The sequence below is a fragment of the Phocoena sinus genome, chromosome 20 (genome assembly GCF_008692025.1).
Source record: "Phocoena sinus isolate mPhoSin1 chromosome 20, mPhoSin1.pri, whole genome shotgun sequence".
NCBI lineage: Eukaryota > Metazoa > Chordata > Mammalia > Artiodactyla > Phocoenidae > Phocoena > Phocoena sinus.
The window spans coordinates 32,339,210-32,362,748 of record NC_045782.1 but is presented as its reverse complement, the minus strand read 5'-3'; the positions used below and the strand labels follow the sequence as shown (position 1 = coordinate 32,362,748).

Sequence of the window (23,539 nt, the reverse complement as noted above, 5' to 3'; positions counted from 1 at the left end):
GTAGAAATGGTGTGCAAGTTCCAAAGCCTAAACTGCAAGTGGTCTTGTAGTTTCTGCCCTTGCCCTTTTGGAATGAGCCTTAGACTTGCCTTGTGAAAAGCCCAGTTTAGCCTTCTGGAAAAGAGAGGCCACACAAAGCAAAGATGAGTTATCCCAACTGAGGCTTCCTAGACCTGACAGTCACCAGCACCTTTGAGACATGTAAGTGAGGCCACGTTAGACCATCCAACCCCAGTCAAGTTGCCAGATGACTAACTACATGAGTGGCTCCAAGCCAAGATCAGCAGAAAAACTGCCCAACTGAGCCCAGCTCAAATTTCTGTGAACAAATTAAAAAAAAAAAAAAAGGTCAGCATCCTAAGTCACTAAATTTTTGGTGGTTTGTTAGGCATCAATGGATAACTGACCCAGAAATTGATACCTAAAGGTGTAATACTGCCCTAACAAAAAAGTAAAATATGTGGCATTGGCTTTGAGACTGGCTCATAGGTGGAGGCTGGAAAAATGGTAAGGTGGTTGTTAATGAAAGCTGGAAGAATGGTGAACAAACTTTTAGTGTGGGATGGAAAGGCAGTGAGGGAAAAGGTAACCCATGTTCTGTAATGATGGAACAATTACCTGAGGTAACTTGGAAGGTAGAGACTGTATTTAGTGAACTTGTAGACCTAGTTAAGGAGATCTTTTTAGATAAAGTGTTAACAGTATCTGTTGAATGCTTTTGGTTGCTTTTGCTAAGGAACTATAAAGAGGGATGAACTAAAGAAGGTGTTTCAAACTTATTGAGTTTGAAAATAGAACTGTTTCTCATTCCCAATCTCTCCAGCTGGCAAAAGATTTTCAAAGTAAAAAATGACTTCAGAGTACAGACCAAATCAAGAGTGCCTGGGAGATCCTTTAAGACCTCAGAAATACTTAAGACAGTACCTGGTAGATTACTCTCTCAGCTAGAAAAAAAGGGCTTCTAAGAATTTTAAAGATGTTGTCCCACGGCAGCCTGACAAACCCGAGGTACAGAGAGGTCTGTACAGAAAACTTATGGATATGTTTTTGGCGCAAGTAGTGAATTTCCAATATGATTCATAGGAAAACCACAAAGTTTTTGAGAGACTTCTGTTGATAAATGCACCAAAGGGACTAAAGGGACAGAGACAGTTCAGACTTCAGAGAGGCCTCTGGGACTTTGATTTTCCATGAATAGGAAGCAGACTGGAAAAAATGTTCAGCTGTAAACATTAGTAATTTCTAATAATAAAAAGATTTTTCAGATTGTGGAGCCAGGAGCCCAGAGGGCAGCTAAGAGCAGAGGGGACCCGTGGATTAGGAAACCACTCACAGGGAGCAGAACAAGACCGTAGTAAAAAAACAGCAAACAACAAAAAAAATTCCATGCCCCTGGAGTAAGGGAACCTCACAACATCTGCCCGTCTGGATTTCAGAATTGTTGTGGACCAGTGACTGCTATGTACCTCCTGTCCTTTCTTCTTTGAATAGGAGTATCTTTTACAGTTATTCTCTCCCCATCTCATCATTAAATGTTGGGGGTGTTGGGGGCAGATAACTTGTCTTTTTAGTTCCCAGATCTTTGGATAAAGAGCACCTGAGGAGCTGCACCCAAGGAGTCTCTTTTACTTGTGGACATGACTTATGAGAAAATGGACCTCAAGCCTGATGCCATGATTGGATGACTTTGGGGGTCTTGGGAGGGGGTGAGTCTATTTTGCATGTGGGAGGTATGTGAATTATTGTGGCCAGAGGGCGGACCATACTAGATTGTTTGCAGCGATGGCCGCAATAACCTCTCCTGTTCTTGAGTGTATATCCCTTTGCAATGTGACTTTGCCTTTCCTCCCATTAAGAGGTGGCATCTCTTTTCCCACCCCTTGAATCTTAGCTGGCCTTGTGGCTTGCTTAGACCATTAGAATGTGGCCAAAGTGGTATTGTGTAAGTTCTAGAGGCTAGTGCTTGTGAAGCCTTGCAGCTTCTGCCCTCACCCTCTTCTTGGAACACTGCATTGAAGAAGCCTGGTCTAGCCTACTGGAGGATGGAGGCCACATGCAATAGAGATGAGCTGTTCCAGTCAAGGCTCTGTAGACGTACTGGCCAACAGTCAACACAAGTCAGCAGACATTTGCATGAGACCCTTCAGCCCCACTCGAGCCACCAGATGATGATATGCACATGAATGACTGTAGCAAGGCCAGAAGAACTGCCCAGATGAGCACAGCATCACGAGCAAATAAAATGGTTGGTGTCCTAAGCAAGCCACTGAGTTTTGAGGTAACGTGTTATATAGCAAAACAAAGCATAAGAGATACAGAGCATAAAAGACAGTGAAATGATCTAACGTGTACTTTGAGTCTCAGAGGAGAAGAGAGAGAAAATGGAGCAGAAGCAATGTTTGAAGAAATCACGGAGCAGAAGCAATATTTGAAGAGACAATGGCTAAGAATTTTTCTGAACTAATGGCTAAGAATTTCCTGAAAAGATACTAAGCACAGATTCAAAAAACACTATGAGCCCTGCAAGGAGAAGTACAGAGAAAACCACATCTAAGTTTATCAGAGTAAATCTGCCACTCCACTCCCCTAAAAAGACAGAGAAAAGAGAAAATCCTAAAGCAGCCGGGAAAAAAAGATTACTTTCAAAGGAGTAACAGTAAGAATGATAGCTGACATCTCAGTAGAAACAGTGGAAACCAGAAAATATTGCAGTATCTTTAAAGTGCTGAAAGAAAATAATTGCTAGTGTCGAGTTCTGTATCTAGTGACAATATGCTTCAAAACTGAAGAGGAAAGTCCTTTGACTACAACAATACTGTATATAATGAAATGTGAACCAGGAAAGTATCTAGTCTAGAACAAGTTGTACATTTGGTTGTTTGGAATTGACGGCAGTATTTTGCCCTTTTGTGGAATTTGTGTGTGTGTGTTTTCAAAATATTTGTTCTTTGCCTTTGTAACACACTGGATGTTCATACATTTTTGTATTTATCAGTTAATATTGGTTATATAACTAAGAATGCAGTACCTTTAAGAAGGATGAGAGCATGAACTATATTTTATTTATTTTTGTATTTCTAATGATTAACATGGTCCCTGACACTTCTAGGCATCTGCCTGTTGAAATGGAAGGAGCTTATCAAGATAGAAAAAGTGCTTACCACTTAAGAATTTGTTCTATTTCCTTTTCTAATATAGGTTCAAGCTGAAGTCCCTGGATCTCCTATCTTTGTGATGAGACTAGCCAAACAATCTCGTCATCTGGAGGTGCAGATCTTAGCAGATCAGTATGGCAACGCTATCTCTTTGTTTGGTCGTGACTGCTCTGTACAGCGCAGGCATCAGAAGATTATTGAAGAGGCACCTACTGCTATTGCTACTCCAGCAGTATTTGAGCATATGGAACAGGTATGTATATGAAAAGCTCTAATTTTTGTTTTCTTACACAAAACTACTACTCATTTAATTCATATGCCAATCTGAGAATAGTGGAATTTCAAGCAGTGGTTCTGGATAACTGATAAGATTATATCCTTTTCCTAGAGGAAAAATAAAATAAAAATTCTGCTGTTCTCCCTCTAGTAGAGATACCAGTGAACACTTCAAACTCTAAATTAGTTAATGCCTTTGACAAAAAAATCAGTGTACTATTTTGAGTAGGGATAAGGAAGAGAAATGTTTTGGGATTTTTTAATCTTATTGTCTGGTTCTTTAACAAGCTCATGATAAGCAGGTAGTGGCATTTTCTAGATTGATTATCCTTTAGTCTTCAGATGAATTTGTTCAAGTCCATTGTCTCTTAAAAGTTCCTCTAAGTATCTTTAAAATTTACATAGTCTATATTTTTGTATGGAAAATAATCTCTCAGCAGTTTTACAGGGTCCCTTGGAAATAGCTGTAGTTTAGGAGTCTGAACATGGTCTTTTCTGGAACCTTGACTCAATCTTCATCTTTTTGGAGATATGTTTTCCATCTTTTTTCTCCCTGATTCCAAAGAAGCTGAATATATGGTCATCTGTGTTTTAAGTTTAATTTCTACGTGTGTGTGTGTGTGTGTGATTGTGTGTGCATTGATTGATTCTTTAACTACTGTAGTAAACAGGCCTCCAAAGTACAGTGGCTTAAATAAGGTGCAAGTTCTATTTCTCTCTCTCATCATAGTTCAGAGATGAGCTGGTGCCAGGGACCCCGGTTTACTGCTTTGCTATTACTAGGACGGGAGTCAGCAAACTACAACTAGCAGGCCAAATCCAACCTGCCACCTGTTTTTGTAAATAAAAATTTTTTTTTTCTGTTTTTTTTTTTTTTAAATATTTATTTATTTATTTTACTTTTGGCTGCATTGGGTGTTCATTGCTACGTGTGGGCTTTCTCTAATTGTGTCGAGTGGGGGCTGCTCTTGGTTGCGGTGCGCGGGCTTCTCATTGCAATGGCCTCTCCTGTTGTGGAGCATGGGCTCTAGGTGCGTGGGCTTCAGTAGTTGCAGCACGTGGGCTCAGTAGTTGTGGCTTGCAGGCTCTAGAGCACAGGCTCAGTAGTTGTGGCGCTCGGGCTCAGTTGCTCCGCGGCATGTGGGATCTTCCTGGACCAGGGATCGAACCCATGTCCCCAGCACAGGCAGGCGGATTCTCAACAACTGCACCACCAAAGGAGTCCCTGTAAATAAAATTTTATTGGAACACGGCATGCTAATTTATTTATGAATTATCTGTGGCTGCCTTATCACTGCAGTGACAAAGTTGAGTAGTTGAGACTATATGGCCCACACAGCTGAAAATAATTATTATCTGGCCCTTACTGAAAAAGTTTGCCAACCCTTGTCCTAGGGTGTCATTACCTTATCATTAAAGCTAGCTCGCAAGAATATGTTCACACTGTAGCCTGTGGGAGGGGGAAAGAGAGGACTTGGAAGGCAAGCATATAAAAATATGAGCCAGAAGTCACACATATTACTTCTGCTCACTTTTCACTGGACAACATTCAGTTACACAGTCACACCTAGCTGCAAGGGATGTTAGGAATTGTAGTCACTAGCTGAGTGGCCATATGCTCAGCTGAAATTCAGGAGATTCTATTACTAAATGGATGACGCAATGAAAAATTACTGGAGGGCATTTAACAATCTGTGTCTGCTCCTCCGGCTACCCATTATCCTTTCACACCCTTTTTGTTACTCTTGGAACATTCTTAGCCTTTCCCCAAAGAAGACAGCCCAAAGTCCCACCTAGTTACTATATTCAGCCCAAAGTCCAACTCTCTAGGTAATGTACAGTCCTCTCTGTTATACATACATGTGGCTTTGTATGGGCCAGTGACCTAGAATACAAGTTACCTACCCCTTGTGATTCCTCCTTTCGCCATATACAGTGGTGGAGTAGGAACAGGATAACTCCCATTTGGTAAAAAGAAGAATGAAAAATAGGCAATAATCACTGATCCATAGCAGTTATCAAATTCTTCTAGGTAGGAATTGTGGTGATTTCCTCTCATGTGGTGGAGTAATACCTCCATTAGCCCTCTGGCTGCCCCTGGTTCTGCTCTCTGGAAGTAAATTCTTTGCCCGTCATTCCTCAAGGCACCGTTAAGGCCTTTTTCTCTGGGAAGTTCTTCCTTGTTCACGGTCCTCTGTGATTGAGCTTTGGAGACCATGCTTTCTTTGGCAGAGCTTTCACTGCTCACTTCCTGCTGGTGCAGGGTTGGGGCCACACAGATGACTGTGATTATCAGTCATGGGTTTTGAAAGCCAGATTTGTGGTTTGTTTAGAAATACAATTCCGTCAAAACTTAGTAAGTTTCTGGACTCTTTGCTTCTATTCAGCTTCAGGTAGGAGTAACCACACTCAAGATTTCTGGACATAGTGACTTTTCCTCTTTATTTACTTCCTTCTGTGTTCAGCCCTCTTTCTCTCCTCAATTCAGTACTGACTACCTTGAGGCTAGCTGATACTAAAGCAGCCCCCTTGACTTGATCTTTGGCACTGGGTTGCTTCAGGGTGAGAATCTAATCTTCTGGTTTGGGGATACAAAGGCATTTGGTTTTTTTCACATTCTGACTTTTTCTAACCACTTTTCTTAGGGCTTAGTTGGTGTTTTGTCCGCATCCCAAGTTATTGTAGGAGACAGTTTCCCAAATGTTTTCTTATGCCTAACAAGGAGGCCACCAGTTTTCTGGTCTGCAGCATCTGTTTCCTTGAGAGCTGCTACCCTGTTGTTAAGTCAGCATCACATGCTTTAATTTTTTTAAATATCAGCATCCTACCTGAATTTAATAGCTTCTGTATTGATTAGGGTACAGGTTAAGCTATTGTAATAAAGAGATCCAAAAAAATACAACCACGCAATAGGATAGAAGTTTATTTTTCCTTCCAATCATAATCTGAGGTGATCTCTCCAGGACCAGTAGGACCATTCTGCTCCATGAGACCATCTTGGGATTCAGGTTCTTTCTGTTTTGTTTTGTCATTCTTAGTATGTTCTCACCTGCATGGTGAAACGTGCTTGTACTGTCATGACCATGTTCTAGTCCATAGAAGGGGAAAAGCCAGGAATAGAGGACAAGCAATTCCTTTTCAAAACATGATTCAGGGATTATGCATATCACTCACCAATGCTGACGTTGCATTGGTTAAAACTTAGTCACTTGCTTTAAGGGAGGGTAGAAAATCTAGTCTCTAGCTGGACAGCCATGTTTCTAGGAAGAATTTCTCGTATTCTAGGAAGAATACTAGAAATACTAGGAACAAGCGTACAATGCAGAATCTCCCATGGTGTTTTAATCAGAGAGGGTGAAATTCACTCACATGGCTAAAAGCCTTTATAAACACTGGCTCTTTGAGAGGGAGAAGCTATAGATAAGTAGTAGCCCATCAGCTGGACAAGATGACATACTTATGTTGCCTTATCTTTCTTCTTTGAGTGTGCGGTGAAACTTGCCAAAATGGTTGGTTACGTGAGTGCTGGGACTGTGGAATACCTCTACAGCCAGGATGGCAGCTTCTACTTTCTGGAACTGAACCCTCGGCTACAGGTGGAGCACCCTTGTACAGAGATGGTGGCCGATGTCAACCTCCCTGCGGCACAGCTCCAGGTGAGTCACCCTGCTCTTGATCAGAGAGTTGCTTACAGAAGTTTGGAATGTCAGAGATGCCTGCAAAACTGGTTCAAGCAGCATCTGTTAAGAGAAGACGCCTCTTATCTGAGTCTCGTGTAATGTTCACCTCTTGCACTCTATGGCTTGGGATGTGTGGGTTGGTTTTCCTGATATGGTACAAATCTAGAAATATTATTATTTTTCAGCCAGACACATCTGATATAAAAGGTCGTATATCAGAAAGAAACTTCACAAATAATATGCTTTACTCAGTTGTTTAAATTATAGGAAACCTTACAAACATTGTAATTGTCCTCTACGCCTTTTTCCTAGTGTTCTAAATTGAAGCAATTCCACCTTAGAGTGGTGGCTGAGGTTATTCATGCCAAGAGTGTGGCAGCACACATTTATTTTTATAATGTTTAATTAAAGTGCTGGCTGTCAATACTATTTTCTCCATTCAGCCCAGGAAATAAATGCTATGGGAAGCAGTAATAGTTCATGATGAAGTTTGATATTATTTGTAAATAACATATTCTTTGCCCACATTGGGAACCCCTTCTGGTCCCCAGTGGTCCCTGTTAAGGAACCCAGTAAATAAAGATTTATATACTTTCTGCAGTGGTTTGTGGCAATAATTATGAAGTAATTATGACATAGTTAGGACTTTTTAGCTGTCTGAACTTGGAGAGCCACTGACACTGACTCTTCCCTTGGATATTTTCATTCTGATCCCTTGATGGGGAAATGACAATTAGAGGGAAGCTCATGTCTATTGCATTAGGGATTTGGGGACTTTTTAAGGAGTGGGGAGTATTTAACACCTTACGTGTGTTTTGTTTCAAGTAACTTAGAGTCACCTATTCAATGATGTAGGATGCAGGCTATAAAAATAGGGTGTTTTAGGTGGTGGCTACTGAAATGAGAAATCTGATAGCTTCCACATTTTAAGGCAAGTAACTGTGAAAAAGGAGTGATGTGTGTTTTATTACCTTTCAGATTGCCATGGGGATCCCTTTGTACAGAATCAAGGATATCCGTATGATGTATGGGGTATCTCCCTGGGGTGATGCTCCCATTGATTTTGAAAATTCTGCTCATGTTCCTTGCCCAAGGGGCCACGTTATTGCTGCTCGGATCACTAGTGAAAATCCAGATGAGGTAACCCATCACTTAAAAGGTTTACACTTTTTTTTTCCCTGTGAACTTTAATATTAAGATGCTATCTGAGGGCATATCTGAAATATCTTGGGACTTCCTCTGGAGAAGGAAATTCATAGAGGCTTCATCAGAGCAGACAAATAAGTAATCACTGTTCCATTGGTCATTTAGACCTGTTTAGTCACTGTAGAGTCCTCAGTGGGTCTGTAGCACTGGACATTGGCTCGCAAGCCTTTATGATTTTTGTGTATCATTTCTGCTTTTTGTGTGTGTGTGATTACACAGAACCTGAACAATGAGTATATGAACGTTCTCTTCCTTGGAAATATAATATCATCTCATATTCTTCATTCTCTAACAGGGTTTTTTTTTTTTTTTTGATTAAAAAAATTTATTGCATGTAGTCAGTTTACAATATTACATTAGTTTCAGGTGTACAACATAGTGATTCAGTATACTCCATTTTAAGTTATTATAAAGTACTGACTATAGTCCCTGTGCTGTACAATACTCCTGTAGTTTATTTATTTTATATATAGTGGTTTGTACTTCTTAATCCTCTACCCCTATATTTCCTTTCCTTCCTTCCCTCTCCCTTTTGTTAACCACTTGTTTGTTCTCTATATCTGTGAATCTTCTAATAGGGTTTTAAGCCCAGCTCAGGAACAGTTCAGGAACTGAATTTCCGCAGCAATAAGAACGTTTGGGGCTATTTCAGTGTTGCTGCTGCAGGGGGACTTCATGAATTTGCTGATTCTCAGTTCGGTCACTGCTTTTCCTGGGGAGAAAACCGAGAGGAAGCCATTTCGTGAGTATAATAGCACTTGATTGCATTTCAGAGAATAAACTTGTGCTAATCTTCAATGAAGGCGTGAGCGTGGGAATGGGAATCATGTATTGCTATAAAACTACTTATATGAATAACCTTCTTGAAGAAATATATCTTTGACTGTACTTACATTCATGTTGTATTAAATTTATTCAGTGTTTGGCAGATGTTTTTCTGTCTGTTGCCCTGGGCCTTTTCAAGTATTTTTGCTTTCAATGTTTTTAATAAACTTATAAAATTGATTGCTTTAAAAATATCATATTTTTCTATAGAAATGGTGTTGTCATTTGGGGGTGGAGGTGGATTCTTGTCCAAGAACTTGACATATGTCAGAGATAAGACCTGTTATTTGTCATCAAAATAAAGGTATAGCTGTAAATGTCCCATAGCCATTTAATTTATTTTTATTTTTATTTTTTTTGCGGTACGCGGGCCTCTCACTGTTGTGGCTTCTCCCGTTGCGGAGCACAGGCTCCGGACGCGCAGGCTCAGCGGCCATGGCTCACGGGCCCAGCTGCTCCGCGGCATGTGGGATCTTCCCGGACCAGGGCACGATCCCGTGTCCCCTGCATCGGCAGGTGGACTCTCAACCACTGCGCCACCAGGGAAACCCCCATAGCCATTTAAAATAATAAAATGAAACTGCTTATTACATGAAAAGGGCATAAGGGAACTGTCCACATTGCTTATATGAGAGACCTCAGTGAGCTATGAAATATACACACAGCGTATAATATAACTGGTATATCATAAGTATTAGTTAATATTCTATTGAGCGTAAACATTAAATATTTAATAGCAGTTTTGCTTGCCTGAAAAGTAGGGCTCTAGGAGGTAATTTTGACAGGTTAGATATTTTAGAAGATCTATCCAAAATTGATCTAGTTCTATGTTTTAATTGTCTATTTACTTGAACCAAGCATTTAATACTATTCCTTTGACCTTTAAACTGCACACATAGATTGTGTAATCAGTAAGTATTTATTAATAATGTTGGTTTTTAATAATGTTTTTAGAAGTTGGGAAACCTCAAGTTTTCTCTATTTTGTCCTCTACAACTCTTCCCACTTATTCAGAACTATAAGTGGAGTTTTCAGAATTAAAGCAATGCTACCAGAAAAACCATCTGGTATAAAAGTTGCCTTTTTTTTTTTCTTTCACAGTCCTATCCTGCTTTGCCAAAGTGAAGAAGGTTTACACTAGAGCTTGCAAATTGGTGGCTTTCCTACTAGTCACAGCCACAGATGTGTTTTGATTGTCTTGTAGAGTGTTAGTTTTTTTAAATCACCAATATTTAAAAATTGGGAGATTGAAGTAAATACATGGATTTCTGTCTTCCCTTAAAAGAACGGGATGATGGTTGGTTTTATATTCCACTTGGCAAAAGTTAACTGAAGCTTTGTGTGACTGCTTCCTTTAGAAGAAACACGAACTCTCTAGTTCACACAGCTCCCGTCCAGTCTGCCTCACTCATTTACATCCCCAGAGTGGCCGCTATTGGTATTTAGGTTTCCAGTCCTGATTGGCACGCCACTGAGCATTCTCTACAGGACATGTCTTATGACCTGCTCCAAAAGCCTTGCTCCTTACTTCCTGACCTGCTCTGTACATTTCTCTGCAGTGTAAAGCTACCAGGTTAATGTTTAGCATATGAAAATTATGGTCTCTACAATAAGCTTGCCCTTTTTTTTTGGCCGCGCTTTGTGACACGCGGGATCTTAGTTCCCCAACCAGGGATCGAACTCACACCCCCCTGTAGTGGAATCGCAGAGTCTTAACCACTGGACAGCCAGGGAAGTCCCTAAACTTGCTTCTTAACACCATGCTAAAGTTCATTCTTCAGCTCAGAGTTTGTTTCTTCTTTCTTCATTATATTAGGTCTGTATTCTTCTGCTTGGTGTTCATATTCTTCTCCAGAATAGCCCCAACCCATATTTCCCGCAGACTGTAATCTAAATGCCATGAGAACAAGACCGTGTCTGTCTTGTTGCTGCTGTGTCCCCTGAACATAGTAAGCATTCAGTAGATGTTTGTTGGATAAATGGACTTGCCCCTCATTCCTGTCCTCATACCCTCTGCTTCAATCATAACATTCCCTGAACACAACCCCTAATTTATTTCCTTTTTCCCTTTGTTCTTGCTACTCCCTCTGTCCATCCATTCATTCACTCCTTTTAACAAATATTTACTGAATATCTAATGGCTCTGACAATATAATGAGGATCAAGATAGGGTCTGTGCCCTCATGGAACTTTATGATCCAGAGTAAGAGAGGCAAATAAGCAATTGAACACAGTGTAGGAAGTGCCATCTCTGATAGTGGGATTACATAAGGGTGTTATAGGAGCGTAGAGCTGAGTCAGCTAACTCAGTCCAGGAAGGGTCAGGGAAGTTTTCGCAAAAGGAAGTGACATCTAGATTGATATGGGAAATATGTATAGGAGTAAGCCAGGCTGAGATAGGGCATAGAGAGGAGGGTAGAGGTGGGAAACGGAATAATGTTCTAGGCTGAGAACTCCTGGACCACTTGGAAGAATATTTCTGTCACAGTCATAATCCCAGCTTAACTTTTATCCCATTTCAGATCCCACATTCTTTTTCTTTTTTTAAATTGAAGAATAGTTGATTTACAATATTGTATTAGTTCAGGTGTACAGCAAAGTGATTCAGTTATATATATATGTTTTTTTCAGATTATTTTCCATTATAGGTAATTACAAGATATTGAATATAGTTCCCCATGCTATTCAGTAAAAACATGTTGCTTATCTATTTTATGTATAGTAGTTTGTATCACTTAATCTTATGTTCCTCCCCCCTCCCTTTCCCCTTATGGTAACCACAAGTTTGTTTTCTATGTCAGATCTCACATTCTTTATGAAACCATAGGGAGGTGGATTTTCTCCCCTCTTAGAACCGCTCCACACTTTGCTTATATCTCTCTACTGGTATTTATGATATTATGTCATATATATATTTTTTAAAATTATTTTTTATTTTTTAATTTTTTGCGGTACGTGGGCCTCTCACTGTTGTGGCCTCTCCCATTGCGGAGCACAGGCTCCAGACGCGCAGGCTCAGTGGCCATGACTCACGGGCCTAGCCGCTCCGCGGCATGTGGGATCTTCCCAGACCGGGGCAGGAACCCGTGCGTGTCCCCTGCATCAGCAGGTGGACTCTCAACCACTGCGCCACCAGGGAAGCCCTGTCATATATTTTTAAAGTCTCCACATTCTCTCTCCCTTAAGAGTCTAGTATGTGTCTTGAGTCTGTGAGATGCATAATAAATATATATAATAAATATTTGTTGAAATAGGGACCTGCCCTGTTCAGCATAACACTGGGCAGAAGTATACAGAAGTATACAGGGAAAAACCCCATGGTATTTGAAATTTTGTTAAAGTTAGATCATTTAACACTTAATTGGAAAGTAATCAAAGTAATGAGCAAGTCATTCCACAGATGGCTAAAATGCAGCTTAAAAAAACCCACCACTCTCACATGCAGTGTCAGGCTAATAATACCTGACTTTCCCCAGCCAGTTACCTCCATTGTATGGAAACCTTTAAATTAAGGTATTAGTGTTTGTAAAAATTCACTGAACAGTATACTTAAGTATATTTTTTTAAATGTAAACTTTACCTAAATAAAATAAAAAAGGTGTAAGGAGGGGAGAATTATGCCCTAATTCTCGTTAGCCAGCAATAAATGAATGGAATGATGGGAACAGTGAAAACTGGGTGGTTTGCAGATAATTTGTTCTGTATTCCATATAATGAAATGTATGTGATCTGCTGATGCTCTTATGGTAATATTAATCAGACTCATAAGTTTGCTGACTTCTTGAAAATTCTATCTGGAATAAGCACATATATATCTGCACCCTCATTTGTTCTTGGAACTGTCTGTCTCTCTCCCCCGCCTCCTGAAACTCTAAAGGAATGAAACAATTCTTGAAAATTATTGAAAAACACTAGAACATTTCTTGCTGAAACAGATCTGCTTCTATCCTTCTCCCAGAAACATGGTGGTGGCTTTGAAGGAACTATCTATCCGGGGCGACTTTCGAACTACAGTCGAATACCTGATCAAATTGTTGGAGACTGAAAGCTTTCAGATGAATAGAATTGACACTGGCTGGCTGGACAGACTGATAGCAGAAAAAGTACAGGTGTGTATTTCTCCACTTACACAAACAGCTTCTGGGATTGGGTTTTTATAGGCTTGTGGTGTGATCAGTCCATGCCGCTAGATAAAATTTATTTGATTCTAATCTGAATCGTTCTTGGTCTATGTGGAAAAATCTAGGAATCAGTGTGATTTTAGCACTGTAGGAGTTCTTGTGCCTGTGTTACACAGTCACTTTATAGGTTGTAGTATTACTTCCAAGGGTATATTTGAAGAGAGGCACGCAGGGATTGAAATACTTTCTCTTTCCTCACTTGATGTTAAATCTGGTTCAGAGTTACCAACTTTTACATCTGTCTACCAAGCACTGATGAGAGGGGCCTCATTTTAATCAACAGAAGTTACCCTTTGTTCCTGAATCGCTGGGCTAATACAAATTACTCAAGATTTTGTATAAAATTGTTAGATTCATGTAAATTAGCTGGAGGTCCAAATTTTGGTTGTACACCATTTTTCTTTGAGATTATTGGTAGCCACATCTTTGTACCTTTTGAAGTTTATTTGTGACAAAAGCTTGTTTTTGAGCTACTCTTCGATTGGCTCAGTGGGAATCTTAGGGAGGGTGGAGGGAAAGGTGTTTTTCATCTCTATTCAAATGAGACCTCTATTCAAATTCTAAAAATAAATGTGTTTTTGTCTCAAAAAATCAGTTGGGGGCTTCCCTGGTAGCACAGTGGTTAAGAATCCGCCTGCCTATGCAGGGGACACGGATTCGAGCCCTGATCCAGGAAGATCCTACATGCCACGGAGCAACTAAGCCCGTGTGCCACAACTACTGAGCCTGTGCTCTAGGGCCCGCAAGCCACAACTACTGAGCCCGTGTACTGCAACTACTGAAGCCTGCATGCCTAGAGCCCATGCTCTGAAACAAGAGAAGCCACCACAATGAGAAGCCCGCACACCACAATGAAGAGTAGCCCCTGCTCACCTCAACTGGAGAAAGCCCACGTGCAGCAACGAAGACCCAGTGCAGCCAAAAATCAATAAATAAAATAAATAAAAATTAAAAAAAAATACTTTTAAAAAAAGAGTAAATGTTAAAAAAAAAAATCAGTTGGACAATAAGGATGGAGACTCAATGGTAGCTGATTCTTCACAGCACATTTGAGCCTGATTTAAATTGAGGGGCCATGGTGCCAAGTGACCCTGCTTTTGATCTGCTCTCTTTTCCTTCTTTTCAGGCAGAGCGACCTGACACTATGTTGGGAGTTGTGTGTGGGGCTCTCCACGTGGCAGATGTGAGCCTGCGGAATAGCATCTCCAACTTCCTTCACTCCTTAGAGAGGTAGGCTTTGCTTCTCATAGTCTGTGCAAGCTAACTAGTGGTCCTGAGTGCAGGACTGAAGTTCAGAGGCCCATTTAGTCTTCTCTCTGTTCCTGGCAGCTTGTGAGTGCTACTTGTTATTTATTCACTGACCATGGAGGCAGGGGAGAGAAGGGATGTAGGAGTTTATGGCAAATGATTTTGGGGCTCTAAGGGCAGATTCTAGAAATTGGTTTATACCACAGTTAGAGTAGGTTGCTTTTTAAAAACTGGAGTCCAGCTGAAGTAAACATTCTGTTCTGTACAAGCATCAAATCTCTCCAAGCCGTGGTGATGAAAATCTGGTGTTTTACTCTAGCAAGGAACCCTGAATATTTCATATATGACCTGTAAAATTTCAGGAATTAATAATTGAGGCTGATATTCAAGATGACCTCATGAGTCTCTCAAGTATGTGTGGGGCTAAACTCATTTCCAACACTGGTTCTGAAGACTGAGCTCTGCCTTTGAGTCCCTGGAGGAATTGTCCACAAGGCTAATCATTTGATAGCACTTTAATCACAGGCACTTTAATTCTTTGTGTCTCGTTAGACTTACATCAGCTCCATTTTGAGGTGTCTGAAAGGAAGAAAAGAAACAAAATTTTAAAAATTGAACTGAGATTTCAGTTGTTCAAGTCTTACCATGAAAATCTTTCACTATGTTACACTTATGCACTAAAACCTTCATCAACTCACATTTCCCTTCTGTATCAGATCTAAAATCCCTCAGAGTGACTTCCAACTCCCTATATACTATGGCGCCTTTTTACCACTCGAGCCATACTCATTTCTGTTCTTCAACATGCGATCTCTAACCTAGTTAAATGGTTTCCCTACTGGTGTACAGATGTGTCACACATAATCTCTCCTCTACGAGCTCCCCTTACCTTTTTAACGTTACTTTAAATTTATTTTTAAAACTTGTGTTTTGAAATAATTTCAGACTTATAGAAGAATTGCGTGAATAATACAAACAACTTTTATGTATTCTTTGTCCAGATTCACCCATTATTAACAACTTGCCTCACTTGCATTTTTACTCCCTCCTTTAATTATTTTCAAAGTCTTTCTTAAGAGAGAGTGTTTTCTTCCTTGGCAATGTCCTTCCCTTTCCCCTCCACCCAGCCATGGCCTACTGCCTTTATTTTTTAAGACCCCAAATAAAATTCAGTTGATAGGGGTAGATGAGGGTTGATTGCACTGGAGCTTTTCTCAAAATTTTTTTAAGTTTTAATTTTATTTTTTTTTAAGAACAGATAATATATTCACATGGTTTAAAATTCAAAAGGCACAAAAAGGTATGTAGTGAAAGGTCTCCTTCTTACCTCTATTCCCTGGCCACCCGGTTTCCTTCCCTGTAGTCAACCCAAGTTACCAGTTTCTGTCTGTAATCTTTCAGACATATGGTAAGTTATATAAGCATATATATGTAATATTTGTTTCTTCCTATGACCTACTTTTTTTAAACACAAGTGGTAGCATACTCTGAAGTTGTCCTACACAATTTCACTTGCTTTTTTCATTTAACAGTGTATTTTAGAGAGTATTTCATGTTAGTGCATAAAGGGCTTCATCTTTCTTTTTTAATGTCTGCATAATATTCCATTATATGGCTTTTTTGTAATTTATATATCAGTCCCTTAATGATGATGGTCCTTTAGGTTGTTTTCAGTCTTACTATTCCAGGAAATGCTATAACTGATAACCTTTGAGATTCCCTTGTAAACTTTTAGAACTTTCTAGAAGTGTCTCTCACATTGTTGTTCTTTCAGGGGTCAAGTCCTTTCTGCTCATACACTTCTGAATACAGTAGATGTTGAACTTATCTATGAGGGAGTCAAGTATGTACTGAAGGTATGCTGAACCCCACTGAAGCCAACGTTGTACTTTTTGCCTCTCTCTTTGTCAACTTGCTTCCTTTAGGTCAAGAGATGGGGTGAAAGTTTGGTTTACTGCAGGGCTGGGTGTTAGTGAAATTATAGTCATTATTAGGGTCAGTAGCCTTGTGTCAAAGCAGTATTTTATGATTCTCTGAAAATGTTTTAGCTGTTGCTTAATTTCACATATGCAGCCAAGAGATAAAGGAGACAGAGAGCAACCAGAGCAGGGAGATGCATCTAAGGTCCCCCCTCTTTGCTTGCAGCAAGGCTGAGCCATGCCCACAGACAGTAGTGTTCAGAGCACCGGTGCCATGAATTTCCTTCCTCTCTGGCAGAGCTTTCTTACCTAGATCTCTGAGATACCGAAATTTTGTCTGGGACTCCCCCTGGAAGGGACACACTGACTTGTCTCTTGGGGGTCTCATTTCCTACAGGTGACTCGACAGTCCCCGAACTCCTACGTGGTGATCATGAATGGCTCGTGTGTGGAAGTAGATGTGCATCGGCTGAGTGATGGAGGACTGCTCTTGTCCTATGATGGCAGCAGTTATACCACGTACATGAAGGAGGAGGTGGATAGGTGAGTGGCTGTTTAAGGTCCATTTGCTGGTCATTGTATCAGTCTTTTCTCTGAGTAGTCACTAACTCTTGGGATTTTTCAAGGTATTTTTGTGGATTCTATTCTAATTAAAAAAAAATAGTACATGCACTTAACAAAAATTTCAAGAGTATTAAGAAGTATTTATAATTAAAAACATTGTCTCTGGGCTTCCCTGGTGGCGCATTGGTTAAGAATCTGCCTGCCAATGCAGGGGACACAGGTTCGAGCCCTGGTCCTGGAAGATCCCACATGCTGCGGAGCAGCTAAGCCTGTGTGCCACAACTACTAAGCCTGTGCTCTAGAGCCTGTGAGCCACAACTACCAAAGCCCGCATGCCACAACTACTGAAGCCCCGGCAATGAGAAGACTGTGCACTACAACGAAGAGCAGCTCGCACTTGCCGCAACTAGAGAAAGCCCGTGCTCAGCAACGAAGACCCAATGCAGCCATAAATAAATAAATAAATGAATGAACAAACAAACGAATGAATGAATTTTAAAAAATTGTCTCTCCGCCACTCCTGTGTGGGCAGACAATGTAAAATAAATTCCCCTTTTTATATGCTACCACTGTTAACAGTCTCATATGTTTTTGCAGAAATTTTGTATGTATATGCAAGTTACATATATGTACATACTTTCTTTTAAATATATTCACAAATAAAAATAACATTTAGTTCTATACCTTATTTTTTCCTTTAACATCTTTTATACTGTTCAACACCAATCATGCAGTGTGGCTGTGGTAATTAACTGAATTAACACATGGAAAGGTTGTAGAACATTGTGATATAATAAGAGTTCAAAAAATAGTAGCTATTACATCAGCATCACCTTCATTTTTTTTTCCTTAATGGAGGTACCTATTCTTTTTAATGGTCGTATATTATTCCATTATATGGATGTATCATAATTTATTTAATCTGACCCTTACTGAAGGAAATTTGGGTTATTTGGCATTGTAAACAAAGATGCAAGGGACTTCCCTGGTGACGCAGTGGTTAAGACTCCACGCTCCCAATGCAGGGAGCCCGGGTTGGATCCCTGGTCAGGGAACTAGATCCCACATGCGTGCTGCAACTGAGGAGCCCACCTGCCACAACTAAAGAGCCAGCAAGCCGCAAATATAGGAGCCCATGAGCCGCAACTAAGACCCAGTGCAACCAAATAAATAAATAAATAATTTTTTTTTAAAAAAAAGGATCCAATAAATGCTGTGTGTGTGTGTGTGTGTGTGTGTATGTGTGTGTGTGTAGAATGAAGTTTTCCGATTTTTTTTTTTTAAGATTGACATTATCCTACTATTATCTTTTACAATTTGAGGTGCTTTATTGACTTACATACTCCCACTTATCTCCTAGGTATCGCATCACGATTGGCAACAAAACCTGTGTGTTTGAGAAGGAAAATGACCCTTCGGTGATGCGCTCACCTTCTGCTGGGAAGTTAATCCAGTACATTGTGGAGGATGGAGGCCATGTGTTTGCTGGCCAGTGCTATGCTGAGATCGAGGTCAGGGTGGTGATTGGGCTTCCGGGCCATGGGAGGGAAGGTGGGACAAGAGTTGGCTGGAATTGACTAGGACTCAAGAGTAACAGAAAGGAAGTAGAAAATAGAAAGGGGAAGTGTCAGTAGCTGTCATTAATCCCTAAAGCTAGGTCCTAAGAGATTTTATTTTTCACTGTAGGTCATGAAGATGGTAATGACCTTAACAGCTGCAGAGTCTGGCTGTATCCATTATGTCAAGCGGCCTGGAGCAGCTCTTGACCCGGGCTGTGTAATAGCCAAAATGCAGCTGGACAACCCCAGCAAGGTCCAGCAGGTGAGTAGGAAGATACTTTTAATATTGCTCTCCAAGAGCTGATTACACAGTAACAGTAGTTTGGAAAAGCAAGTGATTTCAGTCCTTGGTTTTCCAGTTTTTCCTTAAGCTTTTTAGCCCGATCTTATGGCTTGTATGTGTGCCTTTGGTATTATGGAACTAGAATTTGTAAGAGTTATGATACTAAGATTCCATGATTTTCCTTATGATGTTTACTCTGTTGACTTCTCTCCTTGTAGCTGGGTATGGTGAAGAGGAGTCTTGATTTTGCATGATGAATCTAAGTTGCAGTGGTGTGTTTGTACCCTGAATAGAAGGTAGTGGATGACTTGATCTCTCATTGGGATTGACAGGCTGAGCTTCACACAGGCAGTCTGCCACGGATCCAGAGCACAGCACTCAGAGGCGAGAAGCTCCATCGAGTATTCCACTATGTCCTGGATAATTTGGTCAACGTGATGAATGGATACTGCCTTCCAGATCCTTTCTTTAGCAGCAGGGTATGAATCACTTTTCTTGGGGAGGTGGTGTGGGGGAAGGCGTATACATAATAGGGTACCTGTTCTCTAAGATAGTTTAAAAGTCACGTAAGGATTTTTTTTTAAGAGGGAGAAAAAGAAAGCTGTTTGATCCGAAACTCTCCCACCATTAGCTGTGGGATTTGAAGTCTTTAAATCCTTGCTTCTTGTCTCTGTTATTGACTTTGCATGTAATTGGGATTTAAACCAGAGAATAAGGACAATGTTAGGTGCTTATATTGCAATTTCAAAGTAAGTACAGGCATACCTCAGAGATATTGTGGGTTTGGTTCCAGACCACCGCGATAAAGCATGTATTACAAGAAAGCAAGTCACATGAATTTTTTGGCTTCCCAGTGCATAGAGAAGTTACGCTTACACTATACTGTAGTCTATTAAGTGTGCAATAGCATTATGTCTAAAAAAATTTACATGCCTAAATTTAAAAATGCTCTGTTGCTAATAAATGCTAACCATCTTCTGAGCCTTCATTGAGTTGTAATCTTTTTGCTGGTGGAGGGTTTGAAACAGTGCAAGAATTACCAAAATGTGACACAGAGACATGAAGTGAGCAAATGCTGTTGGAAAAATGGTGCTCAACACAGGGTTTTACAAATTGAAATTTGTAAAAAATGCAATATTTGCGAAGTGCAATAAAGCAACGCACAATAAAGCACGGTATGCCTGTACTATATGGTAGTGAATTCAGATATTTTATTTTATTTGGGGGATTGTGTTAATTTTGTCTGGTTCCTATTTTATTATTTCCTTCTTCTCAGGTAAAAGACTGGGTTGAACGGTTGATGAAGACCCTCAGAGATCCCTCCTTGCCTCTCCTAGAACTGCAAGATATCATGACCAGTGTCTCTGGTCGTATCCCCCCCAATGTGGAGAAGTCGATCAAGAAGGAAATGGCTCAGTATGCTAGCAACATTACATCAGTCCTCTGTCAGTTTCCCAGCCAGCAGGTATTTACAGAGTAACACTGTCATTTTCTACTGGCTGCCCATGCTAGAGTTCATGTTGTAGGATTCCTTCCTGTTTGGATCCTCCTTACTGTCTGGATGTTTTGCTTTTGAAGTTTTAAGCATTGTGCCCTTTACAAAACTGCTTCATGATACAAGCCCAATAAGGTAAGTACTGTGTGTGAAATGTAAAGTATCTGTGGTTAAGAGGAAAGTATATTGGCCATGTATCCCATAGAGTTTTGTTCTTGGGGCTGTGCCTTAATTAGAAGTATTTTTGTGAATTTAAAGTAGGCAGATATTTGTAGTTCTATCATCAGAGACTTCCTTGCTGTCTCAGCAGCATACTTATTACCCTTTGCTTTCCTATTTATCATGAATGGGCCCCTAAACTATACCAGGTAACTTGCAGCTACTCTCAACATGTGAAAGATAGAAACTGTCATGTTACAATTAAGAAGATTCCTAGTGTTGATGCTATGCAGGCTAATGCTTTGGGTCCCTTTACTATGCTGGGCTTCATTTTTTTCCCCTTTCTTATACTTTAGATTGCCAACATCCTAGATAGCCACGCAGCTACATTGAACCGGAAATCTGAACGGGAAGTCTTCTTCATGAACACTCAGAGCATTGTCCAGCTGGTGCAGAGGTAGTTACATGGAACTCCAGATACCCAGACCTGCGCATCCCCATACCTTCCTTTCTTCTAAGTAGTCACAAAGAGGTTTACTTCAGGTTTGACTTAGAGAAATTAGAAAGTACCTCTATCTTAGAAAATATTTATATCTAATAAATATCTTAGAATCGTGAGCTAGCTCTCATACTCAGTGTTTCTGATGACTTTATTTTGCATCTTTCTGTCAATTATTAAGGCACAGCAATCTCATCGTTTTCTTTTTCCTTGCAATTTCCATGACACTCCTAATTTTTCTTCAGGCATAGGGCCCCATTTGATATTTATTCTCCTTAGCTTATGGACTCAGCTGTTGGATTAAAGGAACCTTCACAGGACATTTTCAACTTTAAGATATTCATAAACTTTTCAGATACCCCTTAACCACTTCAAGGGTGTGGTGATCGTTTCAACTTAGCAATGGGGACTGAACCAGGGTGTTGGTAGGTAGGGCTATCAAGTGGTTTTTGGTTTTGCTTTGCACTCTTTTTCTTGATTCCTTTATAAGAAAAAAAAAAATCTTGTCTGTAGCCATATTTCTGTTAGACTTGAATTTAAATTTATCTGGTTAGTTGACTCTAGGCTGTCTCCTGTCCTGTCCTATATTAGAAGGAAAGCAGTTCAGTAGAAAGTCTAGTAAATCTGGGCTCTGGGTTTATTATGTAATAGTCTGTTATTTAACAGTGTTAGCCTGTCAGGATTTTCAGTGGGGACCTTTTTCTGTTTGCCCAGGTACCGCAGTGGTATCCGAGGCCACATGAAGGCTGTGGTGATGGACCTGCTGCGGCAGTACCTGCGAGTAGAGACGCAATTCCAGAACGGTGAGTTCCTTCCTGAGGACTCTGTATCTGGGAACATTTCTCTCGAGGACTGAGCAACAGCTGAGCCAGTCCATCCTGTCACTAACACTTGACATTAACAAACTCTTCCTCCTTTCACCAGTCCCTTAAAAATTAAACCTCTATATCTCACTAGCGCCAAAGAAAGAACAACAAAACACAGCTTGATGAGATTGTGAATCCAGTGTGCTTCTGGGAGAGGGCTGAGAAAATTTTTCTAGCAGAAGATTGGCATCTTCTTGACCTTGTACAGTGAGAGCTGGTTGAGTCACGACCAGGCTGAAATTGAGAAACCCTATCCAAAGAGCTTGCCTCTCAGCAGCTAATCCATGGATTGAACCACAGGCCTCTGAAAAAGGCTCAGATTTTCCAGTGCTTTTCAGTGTATCAGGTGGAATTTATCCCTGGCTTTCTCTGTAGAGCTTTACTAAATGATGTACAAAGTCTCTGACTAAAATACCCTGGCTAAGATTTTAAAGCAACATACTGCTGATACTGCTTTCTGCCACAAGATGGCAGTGAAACACCATAGAATTTGAAAGATTACCTGATATTTTCTTTTATCAGTCTTGCTCCCTTTTCCAGTCCTTAAAGGATGACTCTCCCACTCATGACAAGGAGAAATACTCAAGTAAGTATTGCAAACTAAATGCAGCAATGTGTGAAATAATAGATCACAACGAAGTTGGCTTTATCCCACTACTGCAAGCTTGATTAATATTTGAAAAACCGGTTAATGTCATTTATCATGTAATAGACTAAAACAGGAAAAAACATGGCCATCATCTTAAGATATGGATGATAAAAGTATCTGACAAAATTTAATATGCATTCATGATAAATTCTTAGCCAACTAAGAATGAAATGGAACTTTTTATCATGTAAAGTTCTCCTACAAAAAAATCTGTAGGATGCATCATACTTAGTGGTAAGATGTTGAAAGCATTCTCTTTAAGATTAGGAATAAGACAACGACACATACTATCATTACTGCTATTCAGCATCATACTGAATATCCCAGCCAGTGCAGTTAGACAAGAAAAAGAATGAAAAGGTATGAGGATTAGAAAGGAGTAAGGAAGTAAATCAGCCACTATTAGATATGGTATGAGGTCTACCTAGAAAGCCTCAAAAAACCCACATATTTATTATTAGAATTATTTAAAATCTAACAAAGTTGCTGGATACAAAAGTCAATATACAAAATTCAAGTTTCATAGTGGAACAATCATTTAGAAGAGCATTTTGGAAAAATATTCCATTTAAAATAGCAACACAAAATATGAAATTCTAAGGAATAAGTCTAACAAAAAATGTGCAACCTCTTTTGGAGAAAATTATAATCAGTAAAAATAATAATGAAGATCTAAATAAATATCATGGCCTTAGGTTGGAATATATATTTGCAAAGTGTTGATTCTCCCTGAATTCATCTGTGGATTCATTGACATTCCGATAAAAATCTTACTAGTGTATTTTTGTGGAATTTGTCAAGCTAATTCTGTAATTTACATGAAAGGAAAGGTAACCAAGATTCTTCTAAAGAAATACACTGTGGAGGTATTTGTCCAGTTAAATATCAAGTTTTAATATAAAGCCATATTAATGAAGAGATTGTGATATTGGTGTAGGGGCAGATTAATAGAACAATGGAACACTGGTTCTATTA

At 39.9% G+C, this 23,539-nt stretch overlaps 1 protein-coding gene across 5 annotated transcripts in view; it reads left to right on the top strand.

The window, feature by feature from the left end:
• The window catches only part of ACACA (acetyl-CoA carboxylase alpha), a 234,806-nt gene that overhangs the window by 68,895 nt on the left and 142,372 nt on the right, over positions 1–23,539 (top strand). For 4 of the 5 annotated variants that reach the window (XM_032617795.1, XM_032617792.1, XM_032617791.1 and 1 more), the window contains 14 exons: positions 3,199–3,408; positions 6,917–7,087; positions 8,090–8,251; positions 8,896–9,059; positions 13,101–13,251; positions 14,450–14,553; positions 16,346–16,427; positions 16,888–17,033; positions 18,415–18,565; positions 18,741–18,875; positions 19,229–19,375; positions 20,173–20,361; positions 20,907–21,007; positions 21,764–21,852. In XM_032617795.1, the coding sequence (XP_032473686.1) occupies positions 3,199–3,408; positions 6,917–7,087; positions 8,090–8,251; positions 8,896–9,059; positions 13,101–13,251; positions 14,450–14,553; positions 16,346–16,427; positions 16,888–17,033; positions 18,415–18,565; positions 18,741–18,875; positions 19,229–19,375; positions 20,173–20,361; positions 20,907–21,007; positions 21,764–21,852 (2,002 nt within the window). Of the gene's footprint in view, positions 1–618; positions 1,707–3,198; positions 3,409–6,916; positions 7,088–8,089; positions 8,252–8,895; positions 9,060–13,100; positions 13,252–14,449; positions 14,554–16,345; positions 16,428–16,887; positions 17,034–18,414; positions 18,566–18,740; positions 18,876–19,228; positions 19,376–20,172; positions 20,362–20,906; positions 21,008–21,763; positions 21,853–23,539 lie in introns of those variants that run through there. The other variant, XM_032617796.1, reaches the window with a different exon arrangement.